The 25,140-nt window shown below is 38.2% G+C and overlaps 2 protein-coding genes across 2 annotated transcripts; one reads left to right on the top strand and one right to left on the bottom strand.

Annotated features, from left to right (window-relative positions):
- Positions 1–11,005: 11,005 nt before the first annotated feature.
- LOC106434334 (salicylate/benzoate carboxyl methyltransferase-like) lies at positions 11,006–14,443 on the top strand. The gene is made up of 3 exons (XM_013875174.3): positions 11,006–12,700; positions 12,980–13,634; positions 13,987–14,443. Exons 1-3 carry the CDS (start codon positions 12,663–12,665, stop codon positions 14,365–14,367), a joined length of 1,074 nt encoding a protein of 357 aa, XP_013730628.1. The 5' UTR covers positions 11,006–12,662; the 3' UTR covers positions 14,368–14,443.
- Positions 14,444–22,127: 7,684 nt separating this feature from the next.
- Positions 22,128–24,455, bottom strand: LOC106345726 (LOB domain-containing protein 28-like). Its single transcript, XM_048745967.1, has one exon. It carries the CDS (start codon positions 23,291–23,293, stop codon positions 22,751–22,753), a length of 543 nt encoding a protein of 180 aa, XP_048601924.1. The 5' UTR covers positions 23,294–24,455; the 3' UTR covers positions 22,128–22,750.
- Between the last annotated feature and the right edge of the window lie 685 nt (positions 24,456–25,140).

The raw sequence follows: 25,140 nt of genomic DNA, 5'->3' as shown, positions 1-25,140 counted from the left end.
CCACCTCGGTACACAAAGACATCGCAGCAGTATTAACCGAGTTTCAAGATGTCTTTCCAGCGGACCTACCAAGTTCCATACCTCCGTTAAGAGACATTCAACATCATATTGATCTTGTTCCAGGAGCAACACTACCTAACCGACCTCACTACATAATGAGCTCGGACGAACACGAGGAACTACGCAGACAAGTGGAAGATTTGTTTCGTAAATGACACATTCGCGAGAGCTTATCTCCTTGTGCGGTTCCCACCCTTATTATTCCAAAAAGGACGGCTCATAGCGTATGTGTGTCGATAGTAGAGCCATCAACAAGATAACAGTTCGATATCGTTTCCCGATACCACGGCTTGATGATCTTTTGGACCAAATCGGATTAGTTTCACTTTTCTCAAAAATTGATATAAAATGGGTATCATCAGATACGAATCAGGCCTGGAGACGAATGGAAGACAACATTTAAAACCCGGGAAGGATTGTTCGAATGGCTCATCATTCCTTTCAGGTTGTCTAATGCACCGAGCACTTTCATGTGTATCATGAACCAATCACTACATCCGTTTATTGGGAAATTTGTTGTTGTCTATTTCGACGACATTTTAATTTTCAGTTCTTCCATGGACGATCATCTTTCCCATATCCATGAGGTCTTGCGCGTCTTTCGCCGTGATCAACTGTTTGCAGCAAAGCAAAAATGTGAGTTTGGCGTCCCTGAGGTATTATTCTCGGGATATACCATATCAGGAAAAGGTTTGGCGATGGATCAATCCAAGGTGGAAGCCATTAGATCATGGCCGGTCCGCACGACCGTTTCAGAGGTTCGAAGTTTCCATGGGTTGGCTTCCTTTTATTGCCGATTCATGGCCAATTTTAGTTCTATTATGGCTCCAATGACAAGTTGTATGAAGGATGGAAAGCTCAATTGGACACCTGAAGCAACCATAACTTCAAACAGATCAAGGCGAAATTAACTATTTGGCCTATTCTCGTGTTGCCAGACTTCACCGATACCTTTGAATTGCACAGTGACGCGTCAAAATTAGGCATTGGTGCAGTCCTCAGTCAGCGTGGCCAACCGATTGCCTATTTTAGCAAAAAACTGGCTGGTGCTCGATCCCATTATAGTACTTATGATATAGAATTTTACGCAGTCGTCCAAGCAATCAAACATTAGCGAGATTATCTGGTGCACCGCGAGTTTATTCTATTTACAGGCCAAGGTCTCTTCCCATCACACATCATGGATCGCCTATCTCCAGCAGTTTACGTTCTCAATTCGTCATTAATCGGGCAAAACTAACTGTGTGGCCGATGCCCTCAGCCGTCGCCATAATGTGCTTACATTGATGCAAACGTCAGTACCGGTATTCTCATATTTGGTTGAGCTATACCCGACGGACGCATACTTTGGTCGCTTGTTGATCGAAGCAACAACTGGTGTTTCCAAAGACTTTACTTTACATGATGGATTTTTATTCAAAGGTTTGCGTTTATGTATTCCAGAGAGTAGTTTGCGCTTGAAGATAATACAAGAGCTCCATAATGAAGGTTATGTTGGCCGAGATCGGACGCTTCACCTTGCTACTTCCTCGTATTTTTGGCCTTCTATGCGCCGAGATGTCGCGTTTTGTGCAACCGTGTCACGCCTGCCATTTTTCGAAAGGCAAGGCGTATAATGCGGGTTTATACCTGCCCTTACCTCTCCCAACGCAACCTTGGACGTCTATAAGCATGGATTTTGTTCTTGGATTACCACGAACTCAGCGTGGGCATGATTCCATCTTCGGCATCGTGGATGAAATTTTTAAAGATGGCGCACTTTGTGCCCTGCAAGAAGACTTCCGATGCCGTCAATATTGCTACCTTGTTCTTTAGAGAGATCTATAAACTGCACAGCTTTCCTATTTCGATAGTGTCCGACCGTGACACATTTTTTTGGGCATTTTTGGCGCTCCCTTTGGAAGCTGCACGGCACTAGCTTGGATATGAGTTTGGCTTATCATCCACAAACTGATGGCCAGGCAAAAGTCACTAATCGTTCTCTTGGGAATCTTTTTCGTTGTTTGGTTGGCGACAATATTAAGAGTTGGGATGCCAAGCTTTGTCAAGCAGAATTTTCACATAATCATGCTCTCAACTGGAGCTTAGGTTATTGTCCTTTTCAGGTTGTCTATGGGATTATTCCTCGTGCTCCGATCGACCTTTCAACGTTACCTGATAAGACTCGCATACATGGTGAAACCATCGACTTCGTGGAAGGGTTGCAAGACATTCACCGTCTTGCTCATGATCACTTATCAACTTCAACGGCTCGGTACAAACGAGATGCAGACAAGAAGCGGTGTGAGGTCTTTTTTGAACATGGGGACCTCGTCTGGGTGGTTCTGACTAAGGAATGCTTTTCAGCCGGCGAATATAATAAACTCAAATCAAGCAAGATTGGACATGTCCAAGTTCTTGAACGCATCAATTCCAACGCTTATCGGGCTCTCCTCCCGTCCCATTTGCACACTTCTGATGTGTTCAACGTCAAGCATCTGTTTCCTTATCATGGTGACGATACCGGTGCAGATTCGTGGGCGAATCCTTCCAACCCGGCGGGACCTGATGTAGCTCCAGTCGTGATCCCAAACACGACAAGCTCCACTGCTATTTAAGACTTTCCTTTATTTGTTTTGGCTTTATTTCCTTTTCTTAGTTAATGTTTCCAATTAGGAAAAGGAGTTTATTAATCTCTTTAGGATAATGACTTTTTTAGTTAGTATTTAAAGAGTTTTGATTAACGATTGTAGGCAGATCTTTTTGGTTATTGGATAAAGTTTTAGAAGTTTTAAAAAGCTTTCACAAGCATTGTGAAGAGTATTCGTGCCTTTTATCCTTGTTTTCGAACTTCTTTCGAGAACATGTCACTAACTTATCGATCAAACCCTTGACCCATAAGTTTCATAGCTTCCGCTCTCTATCAGAGGGGAAGGAGGAGAACGGAGGAGGGGAGAGAGAAAAAGGGGAGGAAAGAGGAGGAGGGAGGAGGGAGGAGGGGAAGGAAGAAAAAAGAGGAAAAAAAAAGATATTGCAATAAATAAAATAGCATACCATAAATATCAGTAAATAGTGTTTTGAATATACGTAAAATCATGTATTAAATTAGGTATATTATTCTGTTTTAATATGATTTAAATATAATATTCCTTCCGTTTCAGATTACTTGTCGTTGTTGTAGGGTAAAAATTTTGTTTCAAAATAAGTGTTTCTTTGGAATGCATAAATGTTTTTTTGAAAACTTTAAAATTTACCTAAGTGTGTTTATTTTTGTGTATAGTAAACACTATTTAAGTAAAACTACGGCTTTATAACGTGGTTAGTTAGTTAATTTAGTTAATTTAGTTTAGGGGTTAAATTTAGGGTCTTGGACGACTTACTAGTAAGTCGTCCAAACCGGACCGAACCTTTAATTTTTCAATGTACTTTTAAACCTAACCGGATTATTTACCGGACATATATAAGGTGTTTTTTTATTCACTGTTTCGCGAAATTCAGAAAACCCTAACGCCGTTTCTCTCAAGGCGATTTCGAAGGCGATTTCCGTCGATTCTCTCTAATCCATCGTTCTCACCGCCGGTTATCTCTCCGCCGTTATCACCGTCGTTCTCACCACCGTTCTCACAGCCGCTTCCCCTATAAAAGATCTGAGAGGAAACCCTAGCGCGCATTCTCTCAGAGGCGTCCCGTTGAACTCTGCCGCCGGTAAGTTATATCTCTTACTGTCGAGTGATTGATTGAGAAAAATATGAACATAAAACGTTGTCTCTATCAATTTATACACTCGTTCTTTTTTTCATGTCTATTTTTGCAAATATATAACCGCTATGTCGAAGGCGACTATATCTTCTCCGAATTTTCAGGTCTGCTTTAAAATGTTCTACTGGAAGTCTTTCAGCTGGAAAACTTGCCAGACGACTTAATTATAAGTCTTTGATTGTTTTGAGATGGTTGTCTTTGATTGTTTTGCAGGAAAAAAATGGATATACCAGAACTCACCTGTAGGATACATACATTAGGGGAAGAGCCCCCTGCAGTGCATAGCATTACGAATATGAAGAGCTGAAGGAGTCGAAGTTGGGAGTTTTCATCAAGTTCCAAGAGCTGGGATTTGATTGGGCTTCAAAGCTGGTTCACTACATGCTCGGTTTCCAGCTGGACATAAAGAAGAAGTATGAGCTGTGGAGTCTCGTTGGTCCTGAACCTGTGAGGTTTTCATTGTTAGAGTTTGAAAACCTTACTAGTCTAAACTGCGAGTACATCGAGGACCTTGAGAGACCTCACTGTGTCGTTTCAAAGGAGTTGACTTCTTTCTGGGAGATGTTGAGAGTTCATGTCGAAGCTGGGCCATCTACTCAGGAGATAATAACAACATTTGAGAGATGCGAAGGGTGGTCTCGGGATGATAGCAAGTGGCTCGCGTACCTTGCCATCTTCACTGGATACATTGAAGAGAGAAAATATTCAACCCCTACACGGGTTAGTCTGGCAAGGCTAGTGATGGAGCTTGAACGGTTTGAGAATTATCCATGGGGGAGAGTCGCGTTTAAGGTGCTAATGGACTCTGTGAAGGGCATAGATATTTCGGGTTGTTACACTATTAATGGGTTTGCGCAAGCTCTCCAGGTCTGGGTGTACACAGCTCTGCCGGAATTGGGTGATAATTATGGTAATCCTCTCTCAAACAATCCCTCTCCACCGATACTGGCTTACAAGGGTCGCAAAGGACGCATATAATTTAAAGAGGTTATCCTCAGTCAGGTATTTACTGCAATCTGGACTACTTCGCAGAAAACTTATAATTAAGTCGTCTGATAAGTCTTCCAACTGGACGACTTAATAGAAGACTTATAATTAAGTCGTCTGGAAAGTCTTCCAGCTGAATGACTTAGTAGAAGACTTATAATTAAGTCGTCTGGAAAGACTATCCAGACTACTTAATTATAAGTCTTCTACTAAATCTTCCAGCTGGAAGACTTTCCAGACGACTTAATTATAAGTCTTCTACTAAGTCGTCCATCTGGAAGACTTTCCAGACGACTTAATTATAAGTCGTCTACGAAGTCTTTTCTTTCCATCTTTCTTAATCCGTCAAATATCTAAGTTCATATCTTCTATTTACTGCAGACTAGGGTGATCAACTTTGTTCAGAAGGACATTGGTGAAATGTTTTCAAAATGGGAGTTTGATGTTGAGGACACGCCCGCGGAGAACATAATTAAACTCATGTTTGTAAAGAAACCGTGGAAGTGGACCATGGATTGTTGGAAAGTCACCGGTACTTGGGTCAATAAAAGCCGGCGGTTGTGAGTCCAACGAAGAAAAGGATAGTGAAGGAAGACAGTCCAAGATCTCGGAAGAAAGCTCGTAAAGAGGCTAGTGAAGAGGCTAGTGAAGAGGCAGCTGCAGTGGCTAGTGAAGAGGCAGCTGTAGAGGCTAGTGAAGAGGTTCATACGACTGTTGGTGGGTTGACCAAAGAGGATATTAAATCCATGTTCAAGGACATAGTTGATGCCAAGAGGGAAGGGTTTGGGACGTGCCTTAAGGAGATCAAGTATCTGTCGGAAAGGGTGGAAGCTGTGGAGAAGAAGGTTGGTATCACCACAAAACGGAAAGGGACATCAGCTCAAAACACTACCCCTCCACCTAAACCGACGCTCGAACCCGGAGTTAGTAACGAATCCTCTCCCAACAAGAGATTGACTAGACAAAGTCTTAAGAATAAGAACTGAAAAGTTGTATATTGCAGAGTGAAAGTGTTAATGGGACGAACGCGGGAAGGAAGAGCTTGCCGGAGGATAAAGGTCCAGATGTGCCCGCATATGCTAGTTTCTCGAAAGATAAAGCTCCAGAACCGAGCCTTGTTCTATTGGAGAAAAATCAATCCACTGTTTCGGATTTACAGAAGGAGGATGCTAGATATCTGGAAAAGAGGGATGCTGCTTTGGCACTTTGCCGTGCAAAGAGTGATCGAACAAGGAAACTTGCTGCCTCACAACAATCTCCTTATACGACAAACAGCACGGCCAAAGTGATCATTCCAAATAAAAAGCTTTATCCAGGCTATAATCCTTTTGCACCAATTTACAAGAAGAAGTTGAAGGGGCTCGCTGATTGGTTGAAAACTTGTCCATAAGTGTTTGCTTTTCCCATAATAGCTTGATTTAGTCTACAAAAACTGATTGCTTTTCAATATTTTGTGTTTTCAGTCATTATAGAACACCTCTCGATAAAAAACCATAGACAAGTAGAACTTGGTGGTATCAAATCCTCCGGACCTCCTTAGAGTGGCTGGAGGACTGTGTAAGTCTTCTGCTATGACTTAGATGACTTACTGATAAGTTTTCATTGTAGACAACTTACCAATAAGTCGTCTGGTAAGTCGTCAGAAGATATAAGACGACTTACCAGTAAGTCGTCTGGTAAGTCTTCTACGTAGAAGACTTACCAGTAAGTCGTCTGATATCTTCTGACTTGTACCCTATTTTATATGCAGCATATTGATGCTTGGATTAGTGTGCTGAGGAAGAGGTACGACGCTAACCCACAACATTTCAAGAGCGAGAGAATGTGCTTCCTTGATCATTTCTTTGCTCAGAAATGGAGATTCAACTACAAGGATTTTAAGGACTCGGAGCCCGATCAGAACAGTTTAGGAAGAAGACTCCCTGGTGGGGCGTGGAATTATTATACAGGCACTACACCATCATTTTGCCAATCGAACAAGGTTTGGGGGACGGATATTGATGATGTCTATGCGCCAGTGAACTAGAACGACACTCATTGGATTGCTATGTGGATATCGATCCCTAAGAGGCACATAGTCGTCTGGGACAGCATTTGTTCCAGTATCTCCCCAGAAGACCTCGATGTGGTAATGGAGCCTTTTCTCTACATGGTCCCTTATCTGCTTGTTGAGTGCGCTTCCTCAGACGAACAACGTGCCCAATACAGCCTGGAGCCATTCACATATGAGAGACCGACCAATATACCTTCGGCTCGAGCTGGTGATTGTGGCGTGTACACTCTAAAGTACATTGAATGTCATGCTCTTGGGATAGAGTTTAGTAAAAAAGACTTTGCTAAGGCCAACGGGAAGACTATGAGGGATAAGATGGCGGTGGATATATTTCAAGAGCTTCCTGACGCGCATGAGTTCGAAAACAAGGACAATGATGCCAATCGGGGTGCGTATGATGGGTGATAAATAGGCTTCGTTAGATTATTTTGTACGATAGATTAGGCTGATGTGTGTATTTGAACTTGATCCATATTTTGTATTTGAACTTGATCCCTATTTTGTAACTATATTCTGCGCAGAAGACTTACATTTAAGTCGTCTGGAAAGTCTTCTGAGCAGTGACCTTTTGTAATTATATTTCGGATAATATAAAGGGCAAGACCATCTCAAATTTGTTTGGTAGTGCAATTTGACAAAGAAGTTGACAAATAAGTTCATAACACAAATTTTTAATACATAGGCTAAACCCTGGACGAACTTCTGGACGACTTAATTGAAGGTCTTCTGGAAGATTAAACACTGGACGACTAACTTGAAGGTCTTCTGGAAGAAAAAACCCTGGACGACTAACTGGACGACCTTCTGGACGACTTAATTGAAGGTCTTCTGGAAGACTAAACACTGGACGACTAACTTGAAGGTCTTATGGAAGAAAAAACCCTGGACGACTAACTGGACGACTTAATTGAAGGTCTTCTGGAAGACTAAACACTAGACGACTTACTTGAAGGTCTTCTGGAAGAAAAAACCCTGGACGACTAACTGGACGACCTTCTGGACGACTTAATTGAAGGTCTTCTGGAAGACTAAACACTGGACGACTTGCTTGAAGGTCGTCCACGTCATTTCTTACATTGTGGTTTCGTATGGCCAGTTTTCTTGCATTTTGAGCATCTATAAACCCTGTGTTGCTTCCGGGGTTTGCGTCCTCTCATCCTGGATAGCTCCAACCAAGATTGCCATCTTAATTTCTTCTGTCTTCCCGGACCACGCTTTTCATCCGGAGGAAAGCATGTGCGTTCCTCAACTTGTTGTCCAACACAAGGATATATATTCTCTGAGTATCCTGCAAACAGAAAATCCTTTGAGTACACTGGACATATAAGTGTGGAGATATGCAAACCAGCAGATGTTCCAACAGCTATAGCATGAGAGCAAGGTATTTTCTCCACTGCATAGACACCACAATCACACTTTCCATGTTCCAAATCAACCACACAGTCTATTTTGCCACCTTTCACAAAGAATCGCCATCCATCACTTGGTTGTACCGTCATCGTATCCGCTATCTCCGATCGAACAACAAGCATTTATTCAACACCTTGACTATGTTGAGTTGGGGGACTCAAAGCATCTTCTCTCCTTTTCCAAAACCACTTTCCTAGCTGCTCCCTTATGAACTCCAACAGGAACTGAACCGGAAATTCTATAGCTCGCTTCAGAGCGGAATTAATAGATTCAGTGATGTTGCTTGTCTTTATGTTGTACATGTCCCCCTGACAATAAACCCTTGACCATAGGCTGACGTCAACATTCTCCAAATACGTTGCAAGGTCCGGGTTTGCACTCCGTATCTCAGCCATGTACCGGTCAAAATCTGAAACCGTATGAGCATAAGCAGCACCTTTCACCAAGTACAAGAGATGTTTCCCTTTATACTTTTTGACAATGTTGTCTTGAAGGTGATAATAACATATTCCTTGGGTTGCCCAAGGAAACACCTTATCACACACACTTTTAATGGCCGCGTGCCGGTCGGAGACTATCACCAGAGGCTGCTCATCAGATACACAACTAGCCAATTTTGTGAAAAACCATTCCCAAGAAGGTTCATCTTCAGCATCTACGATCCCAAAAGCCAATGAAAATATCTGAAAATTCCCATCTTGTGCGGCTGCAACTAACATAACACCTCCATACTTCCCACTTAGGTGAGTCCCATCCACCACAATGACCCTTCTCTGATACTTAAAACCTTTGATAGAAGCTCCAAAAGAGAGAAATAGATACTTAAATCTATTGATAGAATCAAGTTCTATAGCCGTGATAGAATCGGGATTTGCTAAGGAGATTTGCTCGAGATATGATGGCAGACGCGAATACCCATCTTCTGCTGATCATCTCACTAATGTTTGTGCATATAAAAGTGTTTTGTATGAAGTGGTGTAATCAAGCGTCATGTCAAACATGTTCTTCATTGCATCAGTGATATGCTGCGGATTCAACCCATCAATGATTCCAACACGATCAATGAAAAGCCTACCAACATACTTCGGAGTACAGTGTCTCCGCTGAGCGAGTCGGTCTCCCACTGAGCATGTATGTTTTTCCACATACTTTGTTACCCAAAATGTGTTTGTCTCATGTTTCACACTCGCTCTGACCTTCCATTGACAACCACTAACTGGAAATGTTGTCACAAGGAGAGTTTTCGTTGACTTGTATATTCTGAAGAAGAACCTAAACCTCACTGCTGTCAACCGCAGCTCTGATAGCAGTGCATCCTTGCTAACAAAACTCTGGTTGACATAGATACTGTTACCATTCGATCTTCCTCTTTCAATCTTTTTGATATCTTCCTCATCCTCATCTTCAACCTTTCCATAAACACTGTAATCCTCACCATTCTCGTCCGCTTCAGCAACAATAGAGATACCGGCATCCTCCTCCCCATCGTCCTCCTCCCCATCATCCTCCTCCCCATCATCCTCCAAATCATCATCATCATCTTCAAAACATTCATCAGCTTCATCATCTTCTTCCCTGAACTCTGAAACCGTTTCCACCTTGCTACGGCTTGATACACAAAGCCGTACTCCATGCGTTTTGGTTATCTCGAGGAAGTTTCGAACTTGTCTATCACTTGTAACATGAAAGGGAGGGGTGTCTGGAGCATGCATCATTTCTGCTGGTAATGAGTAGGTTATCTCCACAGATTCTGTGCTCATGTCCAGGATATAATCTTCTTGAGCCATTGCAAGAAGTCCAGCATGTGTCGAACCTTCCCCCAAAAAAATGATTCTCGCTCTTTTGACATTATCAACCACAAAATCCCAACGGCAATCTTTCAACAACCATTCTCCATACACTGCATGTAACTGACGCATCATCTACAAAAATTCAAAATAAAACACATTAGTAAACATAGAGAAAATGAAAGTTTACTAAACATTGACGCAGACGACATACCAGTAAGTCGTCTGGAAGACTTACCAGTAAGTCGTCCAAACAAATCATTTTTGCAATTGAATTTTAAATAGGACGACTCAGCTTTGTTTGTTAAAAAAAACCCCTAGACGACTTGCTGGTAAGTTGTCTAGGATAAACGGGTTAGTTTTGCATTTGACCGAATTGTGTCAGATATTTGACTTTTCCTGGACGACTTACCAGTAAGTCGTCTCCGGAAAAACAAAAATTTTAATATTTTACTAAAGCTAGACGACTTATTTGTAAGTCTTCTCAGGTTAGTTTGCAATTCGAAAAAGAAATTTAAATATTTAACTTTATCCAGACGACTTACTTGAAAGTCGTCTAGGTAGACGACGTACGAGAAAGTCGTCCGAGATAAGCAAGGTTTGACCAGAATCTAGGAAATAAATCTGGACGACTTTGCTTATCCTGGACGACTTTCAAGTAAGTCGTCTAGGGTATTCTCTAGATTTTTTGTTAACAAACAAAGATGACGATTTACAAGTAAGTCGTCCGTTTGACCAGAAGACTTACGCGTAAGTCTTCTACAGCCAGACTACTTACGGGTAAGTCTTCTACACGAACAGATCTGGAAAAAAATTCAATTTCATACCTTAAACTAGTGTGATGACTTCCTTAGCACACAGAGTCTTCTCCAACCACCCAGAATCTCAAACGAAAGTAACCCACCAAGAATAGTATGCTTGAATGACTCTATCAACCATAAAAAAAAAAATTGAATCAAATTTGGATGAATATGTAGACAAAGTGAAAGAGATGTTGTTTTTAGTTTATAACAAGTGAGAAAGAGAAAGTGTAAATTGATTTTAGGTGCATTAAGAGCTTCAAATTGGTTGTTCATGGTGGTTGGGGTATTGATGACAATGAAAATCTTGTAATTACTTGAAAATGATGAGGGGGAGAGAGAGTAAAAATGTCATTTTCGGAAAAAAAAAAATTGATGACATTTTCGTGAATTTTATAAACTTGTGGAGTGAATAGTACAAAAAAAATCCAAAAAAAACATGGATTAGTTTTAGGTTTGACTTTGAGTTTTGAGTCAATCTTGCAAAAAAAACCTATTATATATATGCATAATACTCTAGCCTATGAGTTGTAATGGATACGTATTTAATTTTGGTTATCCAAGTGGTCTAATTTCTCAAAAAAAAAAATTTCCAGCACAGGTGCAGACGCACAAAAGGTTTCGCAGCATATTTATTGCTACTGTGAAAATTTATTTCGCGAAAAAATGATTTCACGATTTAAAATATAAACGTGGAAAGAGCGCGTACACACATTAAAACATAAACGTGGAAAGAGCGCGTACACATATTTCTATGGTTCCTGACATTACAAATCTAATCATTCTCCATACTGCAAAACAATAAACAAAAATTAAATAAATTCTTTTTTTTTTGTCAACAAACTTTTCATTAGCTTTTATAATAAAGATTGGGCCAATACATATTAAATACATGTTACAACGATGGGTGTAAGCCCAATACGAAAACCCTAAACTAGTGTCTTCGTGAGGAAGCAGCTGAGACACGTTTCTTTCACCGTTTCATCCTTCATTGCCACGTGTATGAGACATGCATCTGGGGGAAAGATCTGGAATCGACATCCATCGGACCTCTCCGCCGGCTCCGCCATTCAATCTCCATGCCTCCTTATGATTGACCCGATCTCAGGCTTCTTCACCACCAAACCGTTGCTTATAATCGGAACCTGCCTCATCTACAGATAATTAACCTGGGACTGATCAGATTGACTTGATGAAAGATCTTTTGTCAGACCACCGTGAAGGTGCCAACTCTACTAAATCTTCATGAAGCCATCAAACTGAATCCAACATCACTTCTTTCTCTCTGTTTAGGATACTTTTCTTCAAGATCGATCTATTGGTTCCTTAAGAGGAGAGAAAAGATTGATTCCTGTAGGAGAGAAATACATGCATATCCGAGAAGAAGATGAGAACCAATTCAAAGCTGGACGGAATTTAAATAAGCTCAAGTGAAGAGCCAATGAAACCGATCATAGATGATCGGACTTTATTCCATCACCACAAAAGTCGCCATCGCGAAGGAGAAACTCGCCGAGCGAAAAAGAGAGTCGATCGTGAGATCGAATTATATTTTACATAAAACAACAAACAAAAAGATGGTTGATGACCGGCGGCAAAAAGCCACCGGCCACCAAAAGCGGTATCAGATTATTCGAAGCTTAGAGAGAAGCTGGAGCTCTTTTTAGAGAGAGAAAAGAGTTAAAAATTAAATAAATTCAGAGTGTACTCTTCTTCCCTCTTGTGCTTATATATTTATAATCCTAGTGTCGACTTTCCTAATTTAGTCTTAATAGATTATATACATTGGGGACTTTATCATGAGTGTTCTTAGCATGAAGGGTGGGGATGGAGAGCATAGTTATGCAAATAATTCCGAGGTGCAGGTAAGTGCTTCTGTATACTTGGTACTATAACCCTTTGACAAAAAAATAGTTGGTACTATGAATCTGGTTTTGCTACATATGAACCATATCGCTTTGGCAAACATATTTTATATATACATCGCAAATCAATTTATTATTAGATGATTTGATAACAACTTTTCTGATAATACATATGCATTTTCTGTGTCACTCTTCTTAGGCATTATAGGCTTATTTTGGTTGGTTCAAGGTTTTTCATGTTCCGTATGAATATTAACTTTACTTTTCAACTTCTTATAGAAAAAATATTAACTCCCATGCAAAACTGGCTGTGGTCGAAAACGTAAAGGAAGTGATAGTGAAATTGGGGTTTCCTGAGTGTATCAAAGTGGCCGACTTGGGGTGTTCTTGCGGAGAAAACACGTTCTTGGCTATGTCCGAAATCGTCAACACCATCATAGAATCATACCAACAAAAAGGACAAAATCTACCAGAGATAGATTGTTGCCTGAACGATCTTCCAGACAACGACTTCAACACTACCTTCAAATGGCTCCCTTCCTTCCACGAGAAGCTCAAAATGAATGTCAAAGAGAAGTGCTTCGTCTCAGGAGTCCCAGGCTCATTCTACTCAAGACTTTTCCCTAGCAAGTCTCTTCATTTTGTTCATTCATCTTTGAGTCTCCATTGGCTTTCTAAGGTTCCTGATGGGCTTGAGGAAAACAAGACGAACGTGTATCTTAGAAGTCCATGCCCTCCGAATGTGTACAACAGTTATTTGACTCAGTTCAAGAATGGTTTCTCATTATTTCTAAGAATGCGTGCGGAGGAGACAATGCCTGATGGACGTATGGTTCTCACTTTAGTGGGCAGGAAAGCTTTGGACCCTTTATCCAAAGATTGCTTCCAGAATTGGTCGTTGATATCTCATTCCCTCCTAGATTTGGTCTCTGAGGTAATCTTGGTTTCATAATATAAATTGTTTTACAAAGTTTTTTTGTTGTTTTATGATAAAAATTGTTTTCACATTTCTATAAAACTTCTTTTATTTATTGAATATTATGTACTCAGTTTAGAGGGTTTTTATCATCGGTTGAATTGTATTTACTTTATATATGAAATAATACTTTTTGAAGAATAATGTTTTTCTAATTTCTTGTTTTTAACTAAAACAGCATATATTATCAACCAAGTGAAGTATTGTTATAATGACTCTTTGGGATTCTAGATTTTTTTTTTTTTCATATTATAGTCGTATCCATTTAGATCGTAGTTCTAATCGATTTCGGGTAACGTTTTGCGTGCAGGGGATAGTGAAGGAATCAGATGTGGAATCTTTCAACTTGCCGTTTTACAATCCTGACGAAAACGAGGTGAGGGAAGTTGTTGAAAACGAGGGCTCTTTCAAGATCAACAATTTCGAGACAGTATTTGGTCTTCTCTTTTCATACAAAACTGGTCGTACTGAAGTGAAAGATGATGATAATGTGGACCAATCATGTCTACTTGAAGTCGTTAGAAAGAGAGCAAAAACCATAAGATCCATTACCGAACCGATGCTTGCTGCTCATTTTGGAAGCGCCATAATGGATCGTCTGTTCGACAAGTATACATACCATTTAGCCCAACGTTACGATATACCATTTAGCCCAACGTTACGATACTTTGCGCAACAAACCAACCGTTAATTTCTTTCTTTCGTTGATCAGGAAGAAACACGCCTCCGAGTTGATGCTTTCGTCCAATTTATATTAAACTTTAAATTTGTTTTATTATAAATGTAATTCTATATTTTAATATATGTTTGACATTAATTTCTAAAATTTGTATTTCTATTATGCATTCATTAATTACACTACAAGAAAACATCAAGGTTACTGAGGGAAAAAATCGTCGGAATTTCGTCGGAATAACGTTATTCCGACGACATATCGACGAAACAAGTCCTCGGAAATAATTCCTCGGAATTTCTTCTTTCCTCGGAAATCCCTCGGAATTTTCCGACGGAATTCCGAGGAAACAAATTTCCGAGGAAATTCTGAGGATAACTAGTTTGTCGGAAATCTCCTCGGAATATACCGAGGGAAAACTTCGTCGGGATATTTCCTCGGAACTTCATCGATCGATGCGTTTTTGGACATATATCCATCGATCGATTCGTTTATAAAAAAATCGTTAGGAATATACCGAGGGACATCTTCCATGTGGATACGGAGTGAGATACGGAAGATGGTCACGACCGGGCTGTTGAACCAACTTTGCAACACTCATCACTCCCGGAGGACCCGGAGGAGCAGGAGCGGATGAAGCAGCGGGAGCGAGAGGAGCAGGAGCGGGTGCAGCAGAGGGAGATGTATGGTTGGAGCTGTGGGGCGAAGGGGAATCCTGAAAATGGGTGGAATCCCGAGACTGGCTCCCCGTACCACCACGACCACGACGTTGTGGAGGCCGGGTCTGATCATCATGAGACCTGTAAATTAAAAAAACATATTTAATAAATACAGAAATACATAAATTAATTTTTTTTTTAAAAAAAATCCCAAATAATAGTTTTTAATCACAAAAAAAGATTTATAGATATTAAAAATATTTAATAAATATATAAAAATAGTTCTAATAAACAAAAAATAGTTTTAATAAATAAAAAATAGTTTAATAATTACAAAAAAATAGTTTTAATAATATATATATATATATATATTAAAAATATTTTCAAATCCCAAATAATAGTTTTTAATCACAAAAAAAAGTTTTATAGATATTAAAAATGTTTTGTAAAATCCAAAAAATCAAATTTATATACAAAAAAAGATTTTGTAAAATCCAAAAAATCGAATTTATATAGAAAAATCGTTTTGTAAAATACAAAAATCGATTTTATATACAAAAATCGATTTTATAAATACAAAAAAATAAAAAAAATTATAAAACAATTCTAAATCAATTCAACAAAACGAATTATTCAACCAAATCACAATTCTAAACCTATTATACAGCCAAATCACAATCCTAACCAATCACCCTAACAAAAATCTATCAAAACTACACAAAAACCTAACAAATTGAACCTAAGAGAGTGGGATAGGGTCCTTACATAATTTGTGTAAGAGAAGGGGGAGATCGCCGGAGATATCGTCGGATTTCAGGGGGAAATCGCCGGAGAGAAGAGAGGAGTCGCGCAGAGGAAGAAGAGAGAAATGGGGAAGAAGAAGCGGCCCGTGGTTATAAAACCTAGGGTCCGACGGACATTATCCGTCGGAATTTCGTCGGAATTCTAATTTCAATTTTCGCGAAATATTTGCCCGGTAAAATGAAAATATTCCGAGGAAATTCCGACGGATAGTAAAATATCTGTCGGAATTTCCTCGGAATATTCCGAGGAAATACCGAGGAACTAGTGTTTGGGGTTTCAAAACATCAATTTTTTTTTGTCGTATTTCATTTCTTATACAATTGTAATGCATACCATTGAGGATTCTTTGTATAGATGAGCATAAACCATGAAATAACAAATTTCAAAACTAATTGAAAGTATTCTCTTTACCGTTCATTAAAAGGTATAAGTGTTTCTCTTATGTTGTGGGATTTCGTTCATACAATCGGAAAAGTGTTAATTATACGGTAAGGAACAAATTTTTGACTTCATAATGAACGTAAGACACTTAATAAGGGTTATATAGGTGTTATTCAAACCGCAAAACGTTGTTTTCGGTTTAAAACCCCTATTTCCTCGGAATTCCCTCGGAATATTCCGAGGAAACCCTTTTCTTCCTTGGAATTCCGTCGGAATATTCCGAGGAAATTCCGAGGAACTAGTGTTTGGGGTTTCAATACGTCAATTTTTTTTTAAACGGATCGATCGATGGACATATGTACAAAAACGCATCGATCGATAAAAAATATATCAGGTGTTCCTCGGAATTTCGACGGAATATTCCGAGGCTTTTCCGAGGAAACAGGGTTTGGGGTAACAATGTGATCGATCGAGCGGAAAATCTCGTAAGTTTTTTTTATAAACGGATCGATCGATGTATATATATCCGAAAACGCATCGATCGATCACTAAGATTGACCAAAGCGTAACAATGTGATCGATCGACTAGATTATCCCATCGATCGATCGAGAATCTCAAGTGTTCCTCGGAATGTCCTCGGAAAATCTCGTACGTTTTTTTATAAACGGATCGATCGATGTATATATATCCGAAAACGCATCGATTGATAAGATGGACCAAAGCGTAACAATGTGATCGATCGATTAGATTATCCCATCGATCGATCGAGAATATCAAGTGTTCCTCGGAATTTCCTCGGAATATTCTGAGGCTTTTCCGAGGAGAGAGGGTATATTAAGTGTTCCTCGGAATTTCCTCGGTATTTCTTAAAAAAAAAAAAAATCAATGGTAGTCTGTTTCCGAGTCATCATCACCAGATGAATCTGAATCTGGATCTTGGTGAAACTCTCCAATCACTGGTTCATCCTCTACGTGAACGACGGCTTCCTCTCCGAAGTCGGTTAAATCGACTACAAGGCCAACTCCAGCCAAATCTTCTGCTGCACTTAAGTTGCCGAATGTGCTTGGTTGTAGTGGGTCTTCCAGATTAGAACTTCCCTGAACTCGGCCTCTCGGGTTGAGTCTTGTAACAGTAACCCATGGATCATCTCTGTTCCTTACCTGGGGGTACTTGATATAACAAACCTGTAACATTTAGAAAATTATTAGTAAAATTATAAATTAATACACATGATGATGAATCATTCTGAATAATTAACATTTAATTACCTGATCGGCCTGAGAATCAAGAATGAAAGGATCATAATATTGCAGCTTTCGCCTCGAATTTACTGATGTAACACCAAATGCATCTGTTCTCACACCTCGATCTGGAGTGTTGTCGTGCCAATCACAATAGAAAACAGTACAACGCAATCCAACCATGCCCAAATACTTGATTTCCAAAATCTCATGTATGTGTCCGTAGTATACATCATCTCCTGATGCAGAACAAACGCCAGCATCATAAGTCGTACTCGAACGTCTCCTCTTCCGAGTTGTGAATGCATATCCTCGAGTACAAAATCTCGGATATGACTTCACAACAAAGTTTGGTCCAACGACCATCTCACGTATCCAATCGTCAAATGTTTCACCTCTGGCCAAACCAGCAGACACCTATTAATAGCACATATATATATGTTATATCAATAAATGTGAATTAGTATAAATATGTGATAAAATATATTTTAATTTGTTTAAAGCACTCACATAAGTAAACATCCATCCAGTAAATTCTCTCTGCTTCATTTCTTCTAGTTTGTCCTCTGTGGCGTATCTATACTCGAACCGCTTTTCTGCCATGAAAATCCTGTATATGATGACAATAATGTAATTAATTAAGATTTAAATTTCAACTTGTTAAAATAAAAATTTGTAAGCTCATTTATTTACCTCTCATATTGAAGAACGTCTTCGCAGTTGGTGAGCAAATATGTTTGCAAATGACTGCGCTCCTGCTCAGTAAGTCGACGGTCCTTTGGTTTTCCGCTAAGTCGTCCAACGTCTGTGAAAATGTCTGGAACCGTAACATGATATGTTGCCCGTTCGCCTCTATCATCATGCCGAGCAGGTCTTCTGTTTTTGGTCTGCACTTCTGCTGGAAAGTAGTACTCGGCAAAGTTTAAAGTTTCTTCATTGATCATCTGTGCGACTATAGAACCTTCCACCCTACTTAAAATTTTCACCATCTTCTTCAAATGGAACATATACCGCTCATACAGATACATCCATCTATACTGCACAGGACCACCAAGTTCCAATTCTCTTGCCAGGTGAATAACAAGATGCTCCATAACATCAAAAAATGAGGGAGGAAATATCTTCTCAAGGTTGCACTGAATCACAGCTATGTTAGTCTTCAAATTTTCAATACCTTCAAGAGTCACTGATCTCGTGCATAAATCGCGGAAGAAACCACTTATCCCTGCAGTTGCTTCATGAACATTTCGTGCTAATAGTTCCTTGAAGGCGAACGGAAGGAGGCGCTGCATCATTACATGGCAATCGTGGCTTTTCAAGCCAGTAAACTTTCCTTCCTTTCTGTCGATACAGTTACGCAAATTTGATGCGTAACCGTCTGGAAATTCCACATCGTTTGAAATCCAATCAAAGAACGCATCTTTTCCCTCTGCATCAAGTCGGTATATGGGAAAAGGAGCCCTACCATTCTCATCAACATGAAGTTCTGAACGAGCACATATATCGACAAAATCCAGTCTTGACTTCAAATTATCCTTTGTTTTACCTTGAACATTAAGGATCGTGTTCATGAGATTGTCAAAAAAGTTCTTCTCAATATGCATGACATCTAAATTATGCCTTAGCAGATGATCCTCCCAGTATGGCAGATCTCAGAAAATACTTTTTTTGTGCCAGTTATGTAGTTCTCCAACAGCATCTACCGGAAAACGCTCATGTCCACCGACGTCTGGCGTCCTTTCTGCACCAAAATCTCTTAGTTGTATCTTCAAATCTTTCCCACAAATTTCCGGAGGTGGACTGTCAAACACCCTCTTGTTCTTCGTAAACAAATTCCTACTCCTACGATATGGATGATCAGGTGGTAGGAATCTCCTGTGACAGTCAAACCAACACGTTTTCCTTCCGTGTTTAGTTGGAAAGCATCAGTGTTATCTTGACAATATGGACATGATAGCCTTCCATGCGTTGTCTATCCAGACAACATACCATATGCTGGAAAATCACTTATTGTCCACATTAGTACTGCCTGCATTTGAAAGTTTTCTTTACACGAAACATCGTATGTTTCAGCACCTTGAGCCCATAGTTGTTGCAACTCATATATTAGTGGCTGAAGAAACACATCAAGTGATCTCTTAGGATGCTCTGGTCCAGGAACGAGAATCGAGAGAAACAAAAACTCTCGTCGCAAACACAAGTTTGGGGGTAGGTTGTATGGTGTAAGAATGACGGGCCATAGAGAATACTGTCTTCCACTCTTGCCAAACGGACTGAAACCATCAGTACATAATCCAAGGTAGATATTTCTTCTCTCATACGCAAAGTCGGGATACTTTGATTGGAAATGCTTCCACGCTTTTGCATCTGAAGGATGTCTGATCTCAGCATCTGTTGAGTGCTCCGCATGCCATCTCATTGGTTGCGCTGTGCGTTCAGACAGATACAACCTCTGCAACCTTTCTGTCAAAGGTAAATACCACATCCTTTTATATGGCACTGGAACTCTTCCACTCGTATCTTTATAACGAGGCTTTCCACAAAATTTGCATGTAACCCGCTGTTCATCCGCCCTCCAATAAATCATGCAGTTGTCGCTGCATACATCTATTACCTGATACGAGAAACCAAGACCAGCTACGAGTTTCTGAACCTCGTAGTATGAACCAGGAGCTACATTATCCTCGGGTAGAATACCTTTTACAAAATCAGCAATCGCATCCACACAGTCTTCAGCCAAATTATAATCTGTTTTAATGCCCATCAATCTTGTAGCAGATGATAAAGCTGAATGACCATCTCTGCAACCTTCGTACAATGGTTGCTTTCCAGCATCCAACATATCATAAAATCTCCTAGCTTCTGCATTGGGTAAATCTTCCCCTCTAAAATGATCATTTACCATCTGCTCAGTACCTACACCATAATCTACATCCGTTCTAATTGGTTCTTCTAATCTAACCGCTGGCTGAGGTTCGCTAGTACTACCATGTTCATAATCAGTTTCCCCATGATGATACAAAATTTTGTAAATTCGTGTAAACCCACTCAAATATAGATGAGTCCAAACATCTCACTCTTTAATAACCTTTCTATTTTTACAATTAGAGCAAGGACATCTTAACATACCTGTTTTTGCTTCCGGTTGTCGGTGAACTAACCCCATGAATTCGGTTATACCTCGTTGGTATTCTTCCGTAAGCAATCTCGTGTTCGGATCCAAATGAGGTCGATCGATCCAAGAACGAAAATAATTTGAAGAAGACATATTTTTTATGAATCAAATTCGTGTGTAAATAGAGTAAGAGGGAGGATGAAGATATGGAGTGAATGAAGAGGAAGAGGAGTGCTTGTATTTATAGTTTAAATCCTACCGACAGACCGAGGAAATTCCGACGGAATTCCGACGCCAACGGCTAGTTCGTCGGAAATTCCTCGGAATTTTGTAAAATCCCCCAACGGCTATAATATTTCCTCTGAATTCATCGGTTTTTTTCCGAGGAACACATTTTTCCTCGGAATTTCCTCGAAATATTCCGACGGATTGATATTTCCTCGGAATTCCGTCGGTATATTCCAAGGAAATTCCGAGGAAACCAAATTTTGTGTTTCCTCGGAATTTCCTCGGAAATTCCTCGGGATATTTCGAGGATTTCATTTTCCGTCGGAATGTCCGTCAGAATACCGCTGTTTTCTTGTAGTGTTAATAAAACTAGGTGTTTTGCACGCACTTGCGGACATAGTCATCTTATGAATACTTATTATTTTATGTCTTATTAATCCAAAAATCGGCATTATAAAACTTTAATTGGTGAATATGTTGAAGGAAAAAAATTATGGTGAATTCTTTGTTCCTCAAAATTTATACCAGTTATGTTGAAATTTTAGTCAAATTATTGAAAGGTAGATCCCACTTTTTTCTTCTAAATTCCCAATGGAGGAATGAATTTATAAGAAAAAAATTTCCCTATGCAATTTTGATAAGGAACAAATCGAAAAAAAATTCATATTTTTTTTTTCAATTCCTCGAATGAAATTTTATTTTTTATTTTGTTCATTTTTTTCATTCTTCTAGTGGTCACCAACTGAACCTATAGTGTTTCACGGATTAAACTTAAACTGGTTTAAAGTAAAAGCAAGAAAAAAAATTTTGAACTCAGTCACAAGTTAAGTTATTATTTATGATTTTAAATAGTTAAATAAAAAATCAAATTATTTATATATGTCAAAAAAACGTTCATCAAACTATGTACTTATTATTGTGTTAAAAGTTTTAAAACACTCATATATTAGAAATAGTTGAGAAAATATTTTTATATAAATATTTTTGTTTGACTAATATTTAATTATAAATTGTTTTATATCTTAGTTTTTAACTTTATAATAAAATATTATTTTCAGATAGCAACACAATATATATAAGAATTCTCTTAATTTTTAAATATATTGTCACAATTTTATTATATTAGTTTATAATTAATTATTTAATATAACATATAAGTTAAATATTATTAAAATAAAATGTGTGTTTTATTATATATAAAATTCATTACAGGTTTTGTGAAAATTAATAAATACTCAGCGAAAAACTAATAATAAATTAGTGACCTATATAAAAGCTTAAAACCTAATAAAATATGACAAATAAGAAAATAAGAATTTTAATATAACATATAGATTTAAATATTATTAAATCAAAATTCGTTTTTAATTATATATTAAATTCATTACGGATATTTTCTTAAATTAATAAATTAGTGATTCAACTAAAATTATATATCTAATTACATATTTTATAGTTATATTATTTAAATTAATAAGTTATGAACTCAACTAAAAACTACTCCGTGAGCTTAAACCTAATTAAAACATAACAAATAAGCAAAAATACCTAAAATCATGAAAATCATGACAAATAAACTAAATCACTTCATAAATAATAGTATAGATCAAATCAAATAATGCACTAGATGAGAAATAGAAAATTTAATAATTCTCACTATATATAAAATTTTCAATCTTCTAAGAGAACATCCCTTCTTCGTGGTGCTGCCACCTCATCAATAGATATAGCTAACTCACTTATGATTAATATCTTAATTATGCATGTGAACCAAACGATTGCTACCAAAATGATTACACACGCACACAGAAGAAACAACCATCTTCTATTAGAATATTAGAGAGATCACACTTGTCCTAAACCATGAAGTTTTTTCTTTAACAAATGAAACAAAAACCACAAATTTTTAATATGAAGCGTCCGACATTACCATCAAAACTATTTACATGATATCTTTGATGGTATCTTTTGTCATGGACAGTCATCCCTCTTTGAGGGTGCTGCATTTGGCTGCATTTGCTGCACTTGAGCGCTTCTTTCAGATTCAACCCGATGAGCCTCTTCATGTAACTGTTGAGTTAACGGACCATCATAATTAGACACAACAGGCATCAACATAGGGTTGTGATGGTTTTGCTGATACGTAATCGGAGGAGGTAGGTCTAGCGGTGGGACGATATTATTGTAAGAGGCGAGCTCGTTCCTGGCGATGTGAAGCTGGTCCTGAAGGTCTTTGAGCTGACGCTGGAGGTTGTAAACGTGAGGAGAACAGCCATGGACCGGGTCAAGGAGAAGAGTTTGTGCCTCATAAACGAGAGAGGTCACGGCGTCTTGTCTCTGGCTTGGGTGAAGGTCGTTGAGAATTTTAGTCACTTGGCTTGCTCCGAATACCTTGTGGATCGCTGCGTAATCTTCCTGTTTGTTAGGTGGGAAGTAAGGCGCAAACACGCAGGCTTGTGTGCATTTTCTCCTTAGGTACTTGCATGCAGCGCATGGCGTCGACATCTTCTCCATGTGAATATATATATATATAAAAAAAGATTACGGTGAATTTTTAAAAATTTCTGAAAACTAATGAGATTAATTAACCATAAGAATATGGAAACGAGGTAATCAGCTCGTATTATATATGCTGATTAAAAACAAAGATGAATTAAAGCAAATTGATCACCTATCTAGCTAGAACATGTTTTCAGATAGAGAAACGATGTTTCAATGAGACGTACGTGCATATGAATCAAATCGATATTTTTACAAAAGCGAAAAAATAAAAAAAATCAATTAAAATAGATTTTAGCCATACCTTAAGCAATCCTGTTGTATAATCTCTATTGGCTTCTTACTGGAAGTTTGTTTAGAGAGAGGACCCATACAAAAGTTGATTAACCGTAATCAATCCCCCTTTTACTTAAGTCAGAATCTTTGGCACGAAAATTCTGTTTTATAAAAGTCAAAGTCTACTCGCAATATATTTGAAAAAGCATAAATTTGATTTGTTTATGTTACAAACGATAAGATAAGTATAATATTAGCATAAGAGGTATCAAAAGTTACGCGATAATTACAAGAGTAGGTCGGTGAATTATTTTTAAATAGGTAAAATTGGATGCATAGTTATCTAAAAGGTAAATTTGCAATTTGAAAAGTTAGTTTATCCTACATATAAATATCTCCTATATATAACTGAAAAACATTAAAAATTTGTAATATTATGTATTTATTAGAAAAAAAACTTGTCAATTTATCTTACATGACAGCATGAGAAGTAATTTAATAATTTGTAAATCCCAAATCAATTCACTAAAAAAATTTATATTAACTCAAACATAAAGTGTATGATAATAAGTTATAATAAACCAAATTGGAGACCATATTCGCTGGGCATAGAAACAGTTACGTATAAATGATGAGAAATTGTCAAAATACCATATTCATAATACCACTTAAACGCTGACATATTTACCGAAACCTGAATCCGAACCAAACCAAAAACCCGAACCGAAAACCGAACCGAAGTTAAAAAAAATCCGAACAGGTTTAGGATTCAACCAGTCCGGATACCCGTACCCGATTGGTTATATCCAATACCCGAATCAATTACCCGAAGTACCCATATATATATATATATATATATATATTATTAACCCTAAACTTACATCTTCCATTTCCATACATCTTTCCGTCTTCTCCTTCTTCAACGTATATGTTCAATACATACTTAAGCTCATTTTATGACTGATTACATATATGAATCACTATACTTTGCGATTTTGATTTATGTTTGATTACAAGTAGGATTTGCGATTTGTTTTCTCTTTGCTCTTTACACTGGCATGAGCTCAAACATTCATGATTATCCGGGTTTGATTTATGTTTGATTTTGATTTATGAATAGAATGATTCTTTACCATTTTCTATTCAAGATAATTCAAATAGAAATTACGCGGAAAAAAAGAATACAGACTCGTGTTCCTCAACGTAATAACAAATCAGAAAGAACATAAATCTTATATCAAGTTGCTCAATCTTCTAACTTCAACAAATTGTTTCTGGTCTCGCAAAGTCAAATCAATGATACATAGAAATTTTTTTATTTGTTACACAGTTTGGTTATACCCGAAATAATCTGAACCCGAACCTTAAAAACCCGAACCCGATCCGAAGTATAAAATAACCCGAACGGATTCTGTACCTGTCCATCCAAAAACCTGAAGCACCCGATCCGAACCCGAACCCGAACGGGTAATCTAAACTTAGGGTTTATAGTTGAGAGGATGGGGTATTGGTTTTTGAAATGTGAAATTTAGGATTCTAATAAATATATAAATAAATACTTTAATATATTTTTTTAAAATAATAGT

This window comes from Brassica napus, chromosome C1 (genome assembly GCF_020379485.1).
Source record: "Brassica napus cultivar Da-Ae chromosome C1, Da-Ae, whole genome shotgun sequence".
Lineage (NCBI taxonomy): Eukaryota > Viridiplantae > Streptophyta > Magnoliopsida > Brassicales > Brassicaceae > Brassica > Brassica napus.
This window is presented reverse-complemented; position numbering and strand designations above follow the sequence as displayed.

Bases quoted from the DNA above. Each gene is read 5' to 3' on its own strand.
- LOC106434334 (XM_013875174.3), top strand. From the start codon at position 12,663: ATGGAGAGCATAGTTATGCAAATAATTCCGAGGTGCAG. The intron at 12,701-12,979 runs GTAAGTGCTTCT...AACTTCTTATAG, and splicing joins CAAATAATTCCGAGGTGCAG to AAAAAATATTAACTCCCATG. The intron at 13,635-13,986 runs GTAATCTTGGTT...TTTTGCGTGCAG, and splicing joins TCCTAGATTTGGTCTCTGAG to GGGATAGTGAAGGAATCAGA.
- LOC106345726 (XM_048745967.1), bottom strand. From the start codon at position 23,293: ATGGAGAAGATGTCGACGCCATGCGCTGCATGCAAGTACCTAAGGAGA.